The sequence below is a fragment of the Stegodyphus dumicola genome, chromosome 9 (genome assembly GCF_044657685.1).
Source record: "Stegodyphus dumicola isolate Sdum_Otavi_A_Nest chromosome 9, ASM4465768v1".
NCBI classification, from domain to species: domain Eukaryota; kingdom Metazoa; phylum Arthropoda; class Arachnida; order Araneae; family Eresidae; genus Stegodyphus; species Stegodyphus dumicola.
The window spans coordinates 142,684,404-142,702,800 of NC_140776.1; the positions used below are offsets into that span (position 1 = coordinate 142,684,404).

General features: G+C 29.2%; 2 protein-coding genes across 8 annotated transcripts in view; one reads left to right on the forward strand and one right to left on the reverse strand.

The window, feature by feature from the left end:
* LOC118203215 (uncharacterized) overlaps positions 1-3,811 on the forward strand; it is a 216,513-nt gene extending 212,702 nt beyond the window's left edge. For all 6 annotated transcript variants that reach the window (XM_085824172.1, XM_085824168.1, XM_085824169.1 and 3 more), the window contains one exon: positions 3,593-3,811. In XM_085824172.1, coding sequence (XP_085680298.1) covers position 3,593 — 1 coding nt within the window. In that variant the 3' untranslated portion in view covers positions 3,594-3,811. The remainder of the gene's footprint in view (positions 1-3,592) is intronic.
* A 6,431-nt stretch (positions 3,812-10,242) lies between these two features.
* Positions 10,243-18,397, reverse strand: part of LOC118183017 (serine/threonine-protein phosphatase 2B catalytic subunit 2-like) — an 86,792-nt gene continuing 78,637 nt past the window's right edge. For both annotated transcript variants that reach the window (XM_035352416.2, XM_035352415.2), the window contains exon 13: positions 10,243-17,842. In XM_035352416.2, the coding sequence (XP_035208307.1) occupies positions 17,670-17,842 (173 nt within the window). In that variant the 3' untranslated portion in view covers positions 10,243-17,669. The remainder of the gene's footprint in view (positions 17,843-18,397) is intronic.

The window sequence follows — 18,397 nt, forward strand, 5'->3', positions numbered from 1 at the left end:
GTCCTCATAGTAATAATTAAATTAACTAATAAATACACCTTGTTAAAGCAAATTACTTCTTTATTTCTACTATTAAGTAGCTTTCATCTATATAGTAACATCACCTTGTTTTCAGTGCTGGTTAATACAGATATAGGCTATGATATACAAAGTGATGCATTATGAAATAATTTAAGTAACAGTAGCCAGTATAATAACATGAATCATTTTAAACCTTTAAAATGTACATTGCACATGCTCCCACCACGTTAAGTTGTCGATGCTATTTATATAAGTATTCTATAATAGCCCTCTGCTTTTTCAACAAAATTCTCTTGTGATTTACATGGACACGATGACAGTTCCAAAAATGCAAGGCACTTAACATAAAGGATATGCACTAATGGCATGGAAACTCATTCTAGTAACATACTAGTAACTACTTTTCCAATAGTGAAAAGGTTTAAGTTTCTTCTTGCCCCTCCTCCACCTTTAATCTTAAGATTGAAAATGATGGGTGATTATATAATTCCATTTGCAAGTCACTCCCAACTTCCAACATTTTTAGTCACAACAGGAATTCTTGCACGTCTACAAATGTCAATGTTAAGTGCCTTGCATTTTTGGAGCTAGTCTTTTTTCAAGCCTGTTTATCATGTTGTCTTAATCATCACTAGTTTTTCTAAATGGAAAAAGGTGAAGAATACAATACAATGCTGATTGAACTTATAAAATATAGTGAAGAATATATACAGTCAAAAGTCGTTAATCTGGATACCCATAATCCGGACCTCAAAGCTACAAACTTTCTGTGCATAGGAGTTCGCGCACATATGCATGTGCGCATAATACATTTATGCATGCACGTTTAATGTATAACGGATGGTATAAGCTAAGCTAAAATTATCTAATTATCTATTTCAGTTAATGTTGCAGATTGCGTTGTTCCTTAATCTTCTAATTGGATCCGGCTTATTATTTTTTGTAAAATGTTATACCAATTTTATAAACGTAAGCTTGAACTTTCGATTGTGTCAAAAAGAATTTCCGATTCCGGAGCTACCAAAGGATCTACAAAGCGAAAGCATGTTCCGATGTCCATCAAACAAAAAGTGGAATTGCTGCAAAAAATGGATAAAGGCATATCCTTTGTTTCTCTAATCATTCCAAAATCTGTTTATCAATTTCACGCTGCTCCGCGGGGGTGGGGGTGGGGAACGTCGCAGCACGCAATGAACTGGAAGTTGATCTGTCAGCACTACCCTTATCTTTATTTTATTCAGCTTATAATTCCTTACTAAATGTAGTATTTCATCTCGGTGTATTCCATCTTTGATAAGATTTAAATCAAATTTCTTGTCATTATAAATATCACGAGTACACATCAAATAGTTTTCTGGTCACAATTTTCTAATTTCGACTATGCGTAATGCATGCTTTACGCATGCGCGTGTTGAAAGAAATGTTTAATAAAGTAAACAAATAAATATTAAGCTATTTTTTTGTAAATTTTGATATCCTTTAGGTCATAATTGCTTTTTATTTCATAAATTACGGTTTCATATTTTTAATTTTATAATTTCTGCATGCCATCTTACCAGATTTAAACTGATGATCTACAATCCGGAAAAATTGATAATCCAGAATCGCCGAAGTGCCGACGAGTCCGGATTAAAGACTTTTGACTGTATATATATTTCAGAGACATCCACAGGCTCTAGTGGGAAAATGTTGTTGCAAAGATGATTTAAAGATTTTGCTTTTGAATGAGTTCTATAAATACTGCATAATTTTTGGCTAATCACCTACAATTTTTTATGGCTCTTGCACAGTCTGAAGAAAAATTGCTAAATCACGAACATTTTAAGTATAGTTGAGAAACATACATGCAATTTCCAAAGTTCTGATCATCATCAGTTCAGTTGATTTGAGACCAGTATGTGAGGCAGAAACACTTAGAGTATGGCTTACAGTTCCAGTGAAAAGTCGTTATCTAGCATGTGATAGGGTTGATGCTTCAATGTGTTAATCCCATCACATCTCTCATTCATGCTCTAGGACACCCAACATGTACAATACTGTTTTAGCCATTAAGTGCAGTATTTTTTTAATGTGTTCCCATTTTACTAATATGAATATAATTACAGTGTAAAAATTATAAATATGCTTGAAAATAAGTTAAGGGCTTACCTTATAGATGAAGGTGGCCTCTTCATTTTTAAAGCTAGGTACATAGAAGTGCAAATGAAGATTCAGTTTGGACAGTGCCCAAGTGGGTGATATTAAATCAAAATTTTCAGTTTAGACACCAACACATTAAATGTTCAAATTATTACAGAATTTATAATGACATATTAACAGCATAATGGGATGAGTTTGGTTACAGAATCACATTAAATATCCTTAGATATCATACTTTCAAATGATACAATTTACAACTTTCTGGATCTAATAATAAAAATCTTATTATAACAATTTAAGAATGTATGAATCATTTGCATATATACCTTGTAAGGAGTTTTGCCCCTCCTTATTGTATGCCTTTATAGTGTAATTGGAAACACATCCAGTGTGCAGTCAGGAGGTTCGGAGTTTGAATCCAGGTGCGAACATTGCTGATTTTTCACCTTTCCTACTTCAAAAAATCTATTGACTTTACAAACTCATTGTGTCACATTTGAACTTCTTAAAGCAACTTTGGAGATTATCCAAATTATGATTTATTTTCTTTATTTTTATCCAAAAGATTGAGAAATATAACTAATGATACTGATATTTGTAAGTAACAGTTAAAGAGCTGATTAAATGTCAGATAATCTATGAGCAAATCTGTTATTACTAAGAATTATCAAATTATGATTAACCTAATAATAATATACTATCCAGGGCTGGAGGTAGGCCTTCTGTTGCAAACTCCGAGATCCCAATTTTTTTGCCACCCGGTTCCTACCTAAAATTAAAAAAGTTACTGCCTGATATGGCTACACTGGTCCCAATACTATCTGACAAACAATATTAAAATTCTAAAGGTATATTAAAGATACTATGGTATAATAGGCAATAATATATTTATTTCTGGTACTACCATTTTCTTTCTTCCATGGCAAGAAATAATGTGATGATTTTATGATAAATAACTTCACATACAGAGCAGACAGAGACATACATATTTCACCTAGTATAAATACATTTAAATACATTTACAATGTTCTTGTAAAAAACTCATCACTAAAACTGTGATTGGAGAAGTTCTATACAAATTAACAAAAAGCAAAATGCATGAGAGGTTGAAGCTTAAAATGCCTTTTCATGCAGTAATTTTCTTCAATAACCTTCATTTCATTTTTAGCTCCATGTTTATCATGTTATAAATTATTTATTTTTACCTGAATTATTAACATAAGTCCAGTTACAAGAAATATCTTTTTTTGTCAGTGGTCTTTGTCTGTATTTTAATAAAAACAATTATGGTATGATATGAAATATTTTGATTGATATGAAGTATTAATTAGCATATAAAATATCTTCTAGTTTCAAACTGAAGTTTGCATTTAAAATATAACTTCTCTAATTTTAAATCTTATTCTAAAGTCTACCTTTTTTTTGATTACAGAAGAATGAAGAAAACGCTTCCTCTACTTGTAAAAGCATATTTACTTTTGAAGTGCCTTGAACCTTGACTTAGCATATGGTGTTTTTGCTAATCACAAACATGTAAATAATGTATCATTAATTATTAGTTATAAAGCTGTTATTACATTTCTAGTTCTTTTTTACATTTAAGCTTCTAAAAATAAATTATATTCAAATAAAGTTTACATTAATACCTTTATGTGTATATTTACTCATTTATTTTCTGCATTTGCTTTCAGCCATACTTTTTAAAATGGAATAAAAAATACTAAAAAGTTTTATGTAAGTCATGCTATTTTTTAAGTAAAGTAAAATGCAAAATGAAATCACATATTGATACTGTGGAGGTGTAAAGGAAATGGAGTGGCTATGAGTAACCTTTACTATACAAAATAATAAAGCCTCTTCACTAATAAGTTTCATGCACCACTTGTTTTTATCAGCCAGTTAAGATTATTTACATGTAATCCTGTGCATATTCAGTGTTTTAAAAATACTAATAAAAGCACCACTTTGTTTTTCATTACAATTATTAAAAGGCTCCAAACTTATCACACTTAAATTTGAGGAACTAATTTAAGTGACAGTAGTAAAACCAAAATTGTAATACTTAAACCTTAAAAACTGATGGTGAATGGAATTGTTTATTAGAAATTTACTAACTGGTAAGCAACCAGAAACAAAAACTAAAGAAAACAATAAATTGATATCTGGTTAAAAAATTAAAACTTCTAAATTATTTTCTGTCTTTAATGAAAAAAGCATAATAAATTATACTGTGAAACATGATAAAGGCAGCTTAAGTCAGTGGTCTCAAACTCGTGATCCCTGAGGCAATTTTATGCAGCCTGCGAGTACATTTCAATTATGTGGTCTGGTGCTTGCTACATGTACTTGTTGCAAATATGGGCTTTCAGAGACAAAGATATGGACTGAGTTTATTGCACGTGACTGGTGTTATTGTACGACTGTGTGGCAAGCCACTGACTAAGGTAAGACCGGAAAATTTCTTATGTTCATACTGTCAGTAAATTTAGTTTGCTAGCTGACAGCTTATAGTAGCCTGAAATTTCCAGTTAAGGTTAAAAATAAGTTATTTAATGGTAATTCAACATATTGGAATTATTTGAAATAAATATCAATCTAAAATTTAACTGCCAGTGTATTTGAATTATAAAATGTAACCAATACAAATTTCTTGCAGATATCAACCTTTAGATTTCAAACAGGAAATAAATATAAATTGAGAATTTTTCATTTGGGTTATTATTGTTTACATGCATATTAATAAATATTCAGTAAGTTAATTTAACAATTTAATTCACATTTTTGTTTTGTTAAAAATGTAAAATTTTGTTAAAAAAATCTTCTGGTTCGTCAGCTGCTTTCAAATTGTGCTTTTGGCAATTTGAGACCACTGGCTTAGCTTGTATCTCTTATTTCAACTGTATATAAATACTTACTTCATGATTCCTAATCTTTATAAAAATTACAAAGTATATTAAGCAAAAAATACAAAGTCCATTTTTATACCAACATATTTTTTTAAACGTCATCTTAGAATTTTAAGGGGGAGATAGATGGCTATGGCAGTCACAATGCAAATAACTTCCTTCGCGATATACGCAAAAATGCATAATATAATTCTAAGGAAGTACTGTGAAACTTTTCTCTTTTTATAATTTAAGAAATTAGAATATTCCACAGACTTTATTTATATTGCTTACAATATTTATGCACACTATTCTTATGACAAAATTAACAATCTCTTTATGCACACTATCCTTATGACAAAGTTAACAATCTCTTTTCAGATTCAATTGCATAAAAAATTAATTAAATAAACTAAACATTTAATCAAATAGAAACTTTGTTAAAAACATGTGAAGTTTAACAAAAAGCATTCTATGATAGATCAATATTTTTATTACCTATTTTTATAATTCTTCCTTTAATAGTAGTTGATAAGTGTCAAAATTATTCTCTTTTAAGCAGAATTCATTTATTAAATATATGTATCTTATATTCCTAAAATATAACTGTTCTGATAGCTTTTTACATCAATATATGCTTTTGATTCTTGGATAATATTTACCCATTAGGTGCATAACATGGTTTCCAGTCAGATGTTAATCTAGTATATGGCAGGATATTAAATATATTTCTTCCAATAAAAGTATTCTAGTGAAAATTGTATTGTAAAATTCTGTATTTTCTTGCATGCATACAAAATATGGCAGGATGGGAAAACTAAGCTTCCATTGTTCCTTTTCATGAATAATGAATGAAGATTGATATCTCCATTAAGTATGTTTGTTTGTGTGATTATGACAAGCCTCGAGGGCTATCTGCTTATTGGGAGGGATGCCTTCGTGGAGGACTTTCTAAGGGAAACTGACTCGTATACATGTTACACATGGGGAAAAACAAGAAAACACCCATGCAGCCAGCCCGTTCGCGGGATTCGAACCTCGGACCGAACTACCAGTGTTCAGTGACTTTACCGCTCGGCCGCTGGTGGGCTCCCATTAAGTATGAAAAGGCAAAATGCATTCATAGTTTAGTGTAGTTTTTTTTTTTTCCATTGATTAAACTAGCTGTCTGTATGCTATTGTGACTTATGCAACATCATTCAAATCATACAACAAAAAATTTATGGATTTTACTTGCCTGTAAAAGTATTCATTTTAGTAAATTAAAAACAAAACTAATTTTAAGTTTAATTTTTTTTAAAAAGAGTTTAAATTTAATTTTAATAAAAAGAGTTTAAATTAATTTTAATTTTTTTTTCTCATTCACACCTACATACACATTTCAAGAGCATTTGCTCTAAAGATATTTAAAAACAGCATATCTTTAGAATTTTGTCTATTCTAAAAGACAGTCTCGTGTGCTGTAGGTATAAAAGTTTTATTCCGTACAGTGTTGCCACTGCTTGCTTTGAAATCACCGAGTATTTTAATCAAAAATTCGTTAACGTTTTACAAAATATGAAATAGATAATACAGAAAATTAAAATTCGGTCTTCCAAATGGAGGATTATGTTATTCAAAATCTAATGGCTCTAGGTACAGTCATGTCCTTGAAATCACTGAGTATTTTAATCAAAAATTCATTAAAGTTTTACAAAATATGAAATAGATCATACAGCAAATTAAAACTCTGGCTTCCAAGTGACCAGCTTCTAGTGGAGGATTACGTTATTCAAAATCTAATGGCTCTAGGTACAGTCGTTTTTTTCGCAATGTGAGAAATATACACACATTTATGTAGATTCTTCATTATTTAATTTCCTTAAATATAAAACAGGGTGATAATATCTGTTGGCAATAGTTAGAAAAGTTATTTGACGCAAAATGCTGTTTTGAGACTAATAGCCCTTCTGGGGTAACACCTCTCTGGGCTAAAACAAATCTTTCAATCACTTTTCGGCAAACATATTCTTAATTCAGTAGCAGTATAACATTTTGAAAGAATGCAATTACATCATATTGCCCAAATTTAGCTGACAATACAACAATTATGATCTAAAATACACTAACATATATCATGACTACAATGGAAATGATGAAAGCATCACAATGTAGCAATAGATCTCAGAAAAATCTAAAATTTTGGCATATTCTCAAAAACAAATGAAACAATCAATCTTTGTTTTTAATTTTCAAAGTGAATTTTTTCTCAAGAAGATAAACAAATGCTTACAACAGAAGAAAACCATTTTTAAATTTTATCATGCAGTGGAAAAAGAAAAATAGTAAACATTTAATGTATTTTATTTTTATTAAGAATATATACTTACACATAGTTAATTTCTTTAGCAGCAGGTTTTAAAATATGCATTTTGTAAATACCTTAAATACAGAGGAAAGATTTAGATAGTCTTTCATAAATTAAAATATGTTCGCCATTAAATGCAAAATCATTATTTCATATATAATTTTAATGCTGGTATTTGATAACTGATGGACCAAAAAAAGGAAATTTTGATTAATTGAAAAAATTTTACTGTATTACAAATATTTACCGACTTACTTAACTGATTCTTGATTACCTATTACAAGTATTTAAGTAGACTGTATGTCAATAAAACGTACTTTAGTCGTAAAGTCACATAATCATTCTTTGTAAGACCATTTAAGAAGTTCTAACGGTACTTGAATGTTTTGAATAGTTTCTTTAATGAATTATGATATTCATAAGTATGTGTATATGATCAGATTCAGTTTAATACAACTAATCTTTATTTATAACATGAATGCATTTCTATCAGACAAGTTTCATCATAAATGAAATAATAATTCTGTTTCATAATAAATGAAATTTATTGCTGGGAAACAACTTCATTTGTAAAGGCTAAAAATTACAGACTAGGAGATTGGAAAATATGATGAAAAACCCACAGAGATGGCGGCTATGCACCACGCTGCAAAATACTTTTTTATATATATTACCCATTAAAAACTAAAGAAATAACATCACATACATTATATCCAGGACTATCTTAGCCTTTACTTTAAATACGAAAATGACCATGCTAAAGGAATTCTAACATTAAAATATGCAAAAACACGAATACAAAACAAAAATTACTTTATGCATAAAAATAATGCACATGTGGAAATTATTTTTTTATGCAGCAGTTCTTTTTGAATATCTAATACCAGAAAACAAACCATTTTTATCACTTTAAATTTTAAAAATATATTTGTCAAAAGCAGCCATAGGATCCACTGTAGTGAGGGAGTGGATGAAGACTAATAAAAGAATGAGTCATTTTGAGCTTCAGGTTTGAGATGCTGTCTTTCGCCTAAAAAACATGAGAATTGCATAAACTTGGCTGCATACAATTAATGTACACAGATGTATACTAACACATGCATACCTAGTTGCCACAAATACTTTTTTAGAATGATCATGAGTTGCCACATGACTATTTTGGCAATATGCTGCTTTGCTTCAAGAATACTTTTTCATGATCTTTCAGCAGACGTTTGAATAATTAAAAAGTACAAATGTTATCATAGTAAGAAGAGGCAACTTTTAACTCTGATAACCTGAAAAACAACAATCTGTAAGACAGATAACTGTACAAAACCAAAGTAATTTGGAAACTTTTCTCAACAAGATATGGTTGTAATAAAAAATCATTGCACTACTGCAAATGTAACTTCTTGCTCATCTCTTGTCACTTTGATTCTCCGATGCCGCTACCAACAGTATTGAATTTAGACCTTGTGCATATTTTCTCTGTTCATTTGCATTCTTAGTTCCTTGGTCAGTCAATGTTTTCATAGATGTATCTATCAGCCATTTTCTGACAAAATTTTTGAGTAACTTGATTTCTTAAGCAGGTTAGTGGCAATTACCATAAGTTATTTACTCAGTATTCTATGTACCTGAAGGGCTTTAAAAAATAAGGTATTTTTTTAATTTTTATAGAGTTTTAAAAGAGATATTCTTTAGTTTTCTGATTGTGTATCTTTTCATTTTCAGTCCTTGAACAACGTAAAAATTATATTAATGTATGGTTTATATCAAAAACCAAGACTGGTGGCTAATTTCTATTCCCCCCCAAATATGTTAATTTGCAGATTCTCTGGCAACAGTATTTCCACTCAAATTCATATGATAATCCTGCACACTGAGTCTTATCCCTAACAAATCTTTCAATGACAAAGCAAAGTGATTTTGAATTGCATAGCTAAATTCATAGTCTACTGTTTTGACTCTAAAGTGTATTACTTCAAATACATCATTAAATTCAATAAATAGCTAAATTAATTTTATGCAATTCTGGCATATATGTACGGCAAAACTATGTAGGCAAGTTCAGCCTACATAGTTTTTAATGTTTATTTCCAGTAAATTTTTACCTTATGCCAGAAGCATGTTATATCCATTTTGTCTTTATGCAAGTCATTATTAACATTTGCTACACATCACCTTCTTTATAACTTTTTTCAGAAGTATTTGAAAACCCCACATTTTAGTTGAAAGAGTATCAAAGATATATGAAAAACTAAGTAGCTTTGCAGAAAAGTAATTGAAAGAACATGCTTTAAACTGCAGGCATTCCCCATGAGGAAGTTTTACACCATAGCAAACCAACTAATCTTTTTCTTCTATTTTATACATAAAAAGTATTTAAATACATCCACTACTGTGTAATATATATAAAAAAGATCATGAAAGGATGAATGTTTTTAATTTGACTATTAAACAGCATATGTGACACAAGAATCCAACTAGACCCTCCCCTCCCCAAAAAAAACTTTAGCTAACTTGATGAAAAGATTTAATTTTCTGAATTATGAGGTGGAAGTCACATACACTGCTAACATATGTATAATTTGGGCAATTTCTTTGTAGAAAAATTAAATATATTAACACATACTAACATGAGACAAATTTAACCATTTTCCCCCCACCATTTTCACTTTATAATTATTTTTGAATTTAATTACTGTATCATACATATATATTCATATATACAAATACATAATGTTTGTATATTTCAGACCTTTAATACTTAGTAATTTATCAAAAATAATTTTTTTTCAAAGCTAGAACATAGCATTAAAAAGATTTTTAATTCTAAATATTTTACAGTAAGAACAACATACCAAATAAAAACAAAAAATGGATGAATATCTTTATTTTAAGCTTTTAATTTTATACAGGAATTTGCAATTAATTAGGAAATGGATTTTACACATATGTGATAAAACAAGCCAGTATTAATGGAATCAAAATTATGGTCGAGTTGAGTAGCTCAACACTACCAAACTTATATAATATACTAAAAGAATAATTTCTGAAAAAGTGGAAAATTAAGCATGTGAAAAAAGGCAAACATTGTGATTTACTAAAATTATTAGGAATTATTTCAACAAAAATTTGTTAATTGCATATACTTATATTCCTTAATAAATTAAAATATATAAATTACCAGCATTGAATATATTCCTTAAATATATATATTTATATTTATATATATATTATTGACACAAATTCTGCTAACATTTAAAAAAATTTAAAAAATAGGACCTAGGTCCTACAGAGGCAGTGTGTCCTTAAGGAAATAAATAAAACTATACCATAAACAAAAAGTTATTACTGCTAGTCAAACAAGATTTTTGGAAATGTGGGAAATTACACAGCCTTAATTATAAAAACGCACATGTGTTTTGTAAGTGCGTATTATTATGTAAAGAATACAAAATGACACACTGCCTTTGTAGAGCTTGAGCAAAAACCTTTTTTAAAAACTAGAATTGTACTCTACTTTTCAAATTTTTCTTACGAGGTAAAACAAAAAAACAGACAACACATTCTTTAACAGATATCACGAGAATCCTGTATCAATAATGATAATAGGTTTTTTTTAACAAGATAATATATAAAAGTATACTAACACTTTAAAATTCAGCAATGAAAAATAAATCTGCCTAAATACCATATTAATATCTTAAAATCAAAATCTGCTAAATTAAAAGACAATCACATCTACATGATACAAAATGTATCATTGTTCTACATGTAACTTTCTAGAAGGAGAAACAGTTTCTTGCATCCGTAATTTCACACTTAAAAGGTTAAAATTTGAAACTCAATGCTTTTTTAGATTGATTTACAAAACTATAAACTTGAAAACTACTAAGCAATTATTAAATTAAGGTATATGCTATAAAGGTATTGCACTAGGTAAAGATATTTTCAGGATAATCATTGATATGCAAATAAACACACAATCATTTTCATCTTTGTCTCATAAAGAGAGAAGGCAAGGATTTTTCAAAGATCATAGAAACTTTTAAACAAGTACTATATTACAACAAACAATTGTGCTACAATGGTTGAAGTCATCACACTATACTTGATTTTTCACCTTAGGAGTTCTGATAAACATTTTTAAAGACACATGCTGTTCCAAAGCTTTAATTGTGCATGTTTCATTTATAGAAAGTCAATTTTTCACAATTAATTTTTCATCAAATTATAACAATAATCTAATACTAAACATTTAAAAACATCAATATATACCAATATACGCAAAGGAATTTTTTTTTTCAGATATGCATTAAAAAATTCAAATGATTTTCATTTTTTTTAAACTATATGGAAGAAAAGCCTTGCAATTACATAACAAGTGCTAAAAAACTTTTCCCTCATTTATATAAGATTTATACACATAAACTATAAGCTTACATCATGACAATTTAAGGAATTAAGTTTCAGATTTATAAAATTAACAAAGCTCTAGTTTTAACTCATGAATTGCATTCATGTAATATATATAAACAAGCTATGCTTGGAAAACTTCACAAATTCAAATTTTGTACAAAAAAGGGGGTAATGATTAATTTTTTGAAACTTAAGATAGGTTATCATAAAATATATCTTAGTAATCAGCCAATTTAATGTAGCACTAAGAGACGCACATTTAGAAACAATGATACATCAAAATACACCAAAATTTGAGCAGTTCTCAGTTTCAGATACAATGTTAACATGGATAATTTTTGCCATTGTTTTCTGAAGATAACATTTCAGCATGAGCTACTCTTCATTGCAAACACATAAAATACAGAAATATTTACTCCCCCAGTTATTTTTACATACAAAGATGACATGTGCAGAACTTCTAGAGTAGACATATAAGGTGAAAGTGGACAGGCAAGCTTAATGTCAACAGATATCTAAACATGTGCACAGAAAATTAAAAAAAAAAAAAAGAAAGAAAGAAAGAAAATAATTTAAATCACATTTCTTAAATAACATTCACACATTTATTTACTCCTACCAAAACCATTTTGCCATTTGCTTTTAAAATACATCTATATATATATAAGTTAAAAATAAACCAAATACTTTTTACTTGAAAAATTAGACGAGATAGGCAGTTCAACTTTACAGATAACTCACACTAAAACTAATAATATTTCAAATGTAACTAAAGATAAACCTAAACATTACCTTTCAGTATCTTATAAATATATTTATATTAAAAGCAGTCACAATAAAAAAAAACAAGAAATAAACTAAACCACATATATAACATTACAAAATTTGAAGAGATAATATTATACAGACAGGACATACCATCTTGAAACCATATAGTAAAATTATACTTAAAAAATTTAACACATTTTGAAATGCTCTCATGTCATTCAGCGTCGATATCAAAGTTGCATAAGCACTGCACATATTTTACACAGTTAAAAATGAAAATAAGTGGACTGTGTAAAATTATACAATTTAGTGGCACACTTTAAGGCACTCAAGGTAATTTCACATGCTGTCAACTTAAGCCAACCTGTCCACGTGCTAAGATTTATGGAGAACAATCAACAATATGTAACACAATTGAGGTTTTTACAAGCTTATACACATTTGAGGTTTTACTTGTAAACTTGCTAGTCATGAAGTTCAAACATTTCCTTCTGTGGGGCAGGCAAACACTTGAGGGAAGGAAGGCTTACATCAAGTTTGCCCTTCATATCTAAACATACCTAAATGTAATTTTCCTCCAATTACAAAAGGGAAAGAGACTTATATAATAAGGCAAGGCATATTCCATAAAAGACAAATTGCTTAAATTTGATTGCAGAGTCTGATTACAGAAAGCCTTGCAAATATAGTTCCAAATATCTAGCCTTACTTGAAGTCGAAACATATTGTTAAGATTTGTGATAAAGCATTTTTTTATCCCATCAGTATCTTTGAATTTTCAATGCCTTATTATGTAAAGATGGCACGCTTTTAATTTATTTAACTGATATGATTTATGGCACTTTAAGCAGACACCCCACCACATATTTTAAAAGTTCACTTAAATGTCAAACTATAATAGCTTCGTTATCTAATAGGATTTTGATAGGATGCATCAAATGCTTATTGTAAGAATGAAAGAAGATTAATTACTAAAAAACAGTGCTACATATTTTTATAGTCTAAATACTGAATAGCATGAAGTCCATATTTACAAGAATGTATCACCAACAATTTTAAGTCAATAACGGCAAGATAACTTGTATGATTTGCTTAAGGAAAGCATTTATATTTCTGAAATTCTTAACTCGAGAGGAAAATACATTAGAGAATGTACAAGCACATGGCAACATTTTGGATGGGCAGATAGATGTCCTCAAAGATTCATGAAAATTTTTGCTATAAATGTTGCAGTGCAAAAATAACATTTAGTTGCAAGTTTTATTTCAGCAATTCAAACATACACAGACATTTTCATTCTAACTAAAAATAATTCTCTAGATACTCGTTTCATTTACTTATTAAATTGCATAGAATATGTCCAACTCCAAAGAGTCAAAACATTCAAGAGATGAATAAATAACTTACTGAACAGTGAAACAGAAATAAAGAATTTTCCATTATAAACTAAATATAAGTGCTGAACAAGTTGCAAAGATAGAGGTCAACTTTAGCATACATAAAAAACAAATTTTAAAATATACTTATTTAAATGGTAAAAACTAAGATACTCAGCACCAATGGAAACATAATATGATCAATAATTATGTTTTATAATTACCTGCAATGTTCTATATGACATATTTTAGAGATGCACTATTACTGTGCGAAATGAGTTTTAATATTTGCACTTTTTCAATAAACATCTTATAAACATATGTACACAAAAGCACAATAGTGCTCATATAATATAATATTGAGAGATCATTTTAAAACATTATTTTTAACTTAAAATATTACATATATATTTAACTTTTTTGACAACATTTGTAATACATATAAAGGATTTATAATGTAACAAAAAATTATGTGGCAGGAAAGCATCTATGGCTGTTCTCTATCTTTGTTGTGCCAAGGCACACTTATTAAAAAAGTGCCCACAACGAAAAACTCTATAGATTTCTTTTTAAAAAACTGAAAATACTGTACAAAGGCAACACACAAAAACAATATAGTATTCACACCTGAAAAGTTCAAAATCAAAATATTATAAACAAAATAAATACACACAGCTATGCTCGGCAAATCTATCTTATAAGAAAAGGAAATGGCTCAACTAAATATCAAGTAACATTAAAAAATTAACAAGGATATATATATATATATATATATACAGCTGGGAAAGTAATACTTAACTGTGAACAAGGATACTTGCAAATAGGATTATCATTTGAAAACTCATATTGCTATTCTTAGCATTTTAAAACCCTTCCCTGATAAATTTAACTTTTAATCTAACTGAAATTTAAAAAGCAGCAAGTTCTAAAAACAGATCATAAACACAGAAGCAGTAATTTTCCTAAAGAGAGGATTGTGAAAAGCATCCACTAAATGCCTAATATTTTTAAATGTATTTCAAACAAAAGCAAAGCCACAACTTAAGATAAAAGCTGATGTTAAAATGGTAGGATAAACAAATTAACATGAAAAATCTTGATGAAAAGAACTCTATTTAGAGGGGAAAAAATTATCTTTTTCCTATTTGCAAGACTGTTTTTCTCAGCATTCTTAAAAACAGAGAGCTTGCTATTGGCATGCTAATGAGGGAAGAGGTGTATGGAAGCTCACACACACGCAGAGACACACACACGCAGACCAACATAGAAAGTGCACATCTGAGGTTTAAGTGAACCTCAGATTAAAAGGAATGGCACAGGGAGTTTACCAATGGGCTACTGACTAGATTGCGATATGCAAAGCCATATCCCAACAAACTGCCTCTGATATTTCTACTATAATTTATATTTAATTCATTTTACTATAAATGCCAATACTTGGTATTATCTTACACACAAATAGCAGTCAAAGAATTACTGAAAAATTAAAATATTAAATTCAAAGTAAATCAGATAAATTTATCAAAAATAATTATATAAATCCTGATCATAAAATATATAATTTAATGCAGTTAATTCCATTTGAATTCTGCCATCTTATGATTAAAATAAAAAATGGATATTATCTACAATCTTGTAAATGTAATTATTTGTATTAAAAAATATTAGTTTTGTATAATGCTCATTTTATAATAAATACAGCTAATATTTTATGCCCAAAATTTAAGTTTTTATTGCAAATACATTTAAAATCCTATAATAGTTATTGCAATTTTTTTAATATTCAACTATGTATTCTTATATATTTAATTATGAATAGCATGGAAAAGTATCCAGAGTTGTTTCAAGTTTGCATAAAGTTTTATGCTATTCTTTTTAGTACATAAACCTTTACTTCTATCCTTTTTTAACTTTTTTTGGGGTGGGGGGAGGCAAATAATACAAACAGATTAAAAACAATTTAAATTCTAAAGATGAGATGATAAATCAGTCAAATTAACGCTAATGATTATCTTTTTCATAAGTACAACAATTAATCTTTAGGGGTCTTTGAAAAGGCAGACAACAGAGGCAGGTTTTAATGTAACCCTAAATATAATTATGCTGGCCTCCCTGTAACCACAACATCAAAATCTAGGATATTTTTAGGATCAAAAAAACTAACAAGAGTTATAAGGCCCAAGCCAAGGTTAACATTCTGTACAATATTATGTCAGAAGAATTACAAATGGTCAAAATCTCGCTTTCACATCAGTAGATTAACATATGCCCAAAGGATTTGTTTGGCATAAGTGCATGAAAACCATTTTTAACAATCCGTGACTGAAGACATATCTTGACATGCAAGCATAATGGCAAATTGATCACATATGCACATGGTGAAGAAATTTCAGATATGCTTGTAATCAATTACTGTTTTTCTCTTAAAATGTATCCATAAAAGCCCTAAAACACCAGAAATTAGTAATACCAGCACACTTCCAAAACATAAGTCATGCATTAAATTAATACATGACAAAGTATTGTGAAAAATTTATAACAAATTGCTATAACTTTCTTTTTTCACCTATAAATATACATTTCATTTCAATATTTCTCATAATGAATTAATTCAAGTTTGTTCTCATTGATATATAAATTACACAACTTTATATTTTGGCTAAAATAATAATGATATTAATAAGAACCTTTTTTATTTATAAAGTATGAATTTGAATGACTTTTTACAATAAAAGTTCAAAATTCCAGAAAATAAAAAATATTACAATATTTAACAAATTATCAGGCAACTTGCTCAAGATATACATGAAAGTGAATAACTTTTCTGGACTTTCAAACATTTACAGATTGTGTGAACTTAGCTGATATTAAACTCTCTTTTTAATAATGAATAATGGGAGATATTGCATTTATATTAAAAATAATTATAATATTTTTTAATAACAGGAAGGCTTTTATGGATGCTGAAAGACAAAAATTCTGATCTCTCAATTATTCTCACCAAACCATTAACAAATGACATAGCTTTAAAAGTGTGTAAAAGAGTAATAACTATAGAGCCATGCTGTGGGGACACTGGAGCATAACCTGGTGAGGAGGTGAGGTGGTAGCACATTAATGCTTTAAGTCCTAATTCCTATACATAGTGGGCAAACATAACACTTTAAGGATATGACAATATATGGAATACATGTGATAAGTCATAAAATGTACAAAAATAGGATAAATTACATAACAATTATACTTGCTAACATATAATACAAAAATATATGTATAGTAGATTAAAATATATGAAAATGAGATTTCATGAGGCATACATAACACTATTAAATTTCCCTTTACATCTAGTATTAATGAAATAAAATACTAGTTTATTACAAGGCAAGCAAAAATACTCACTTGAAACTTTTTGACTATAAAAACTAAACAAGAAGGTTTAAAAAAAATTGAAAGCAGCACTCAAATTTCACACCTTTTTATAAAATGAACACCTCAACAGCTCACCAGGATGCCCTGCATGTGTATAAGACACCCGAAGCGAAGAATATGGTAATTGTAGAGTTTATGGGGACAGACCACTTGCTAGAGTCCCACAGCTAAGCAACGCTCCAAATATGGTAAGTGCTCTCCAAATAGCCGTAGATGTGGCATCCATCCCCAAGCGCAATCGAACCCTAGGTCTTGGTAACATGAAACCAGGGCTCGAAGGCGAAATAATGGCAATCCTCATGAGCTATTCACACCATGTGGCAAACTGCCACGAGCACTGCTTTCTTCTCCAGATCCCTGAGGAGTCGGGGGTCCATCTTTACGTGGCGGCATCCTTTCGTTGATCTTATCCAGACCCTTAGCTTCTTCAAAACTTGTTATTTTGTGATGAGGTGAAAAACCAGCAAGAGCTTAAATTAAAGCAAAAATTATTTATCTCATGTGAAAAACTTGCATTTTTCTTATAATACATAAAGCTATAAATGAATTAAAATATTAATTAAAATACTTAATTCTAAAATCACAAACAGGCCAAAGTATACTTAATGCAAAAAATATGTAGCAAATATGTTATATATATAATACAGGTATAATTTTCAGAAATTATAAATATATCAGTTTATTGAAACAGGAAGAATCTTGTCTAACAACAATCAAACGTTTTAAACATTACTCCTGAAATATAAGTCGACCACCTCATCCGCGACCATGCGCACACAAACACGCATGCCCCATTCGAACCAAATTATTATCAAAATAGGGTGGAAGAATGGGGACTTTCTTGCCCTTGAGCATATAAATTCTCTCTTTCCGGAGAAGAGACTTTAACGTGACCTTTCACTTCGCACCCTTTTGATGATGAGTCTATGTGTTTTGGCAGAATGCCGGCCAAGGTTACGTTTGAGGCAGTCAAACTGTAATACGCATGCCCCATTCGAACCAAATTATTATCAAAATAGGGTGGA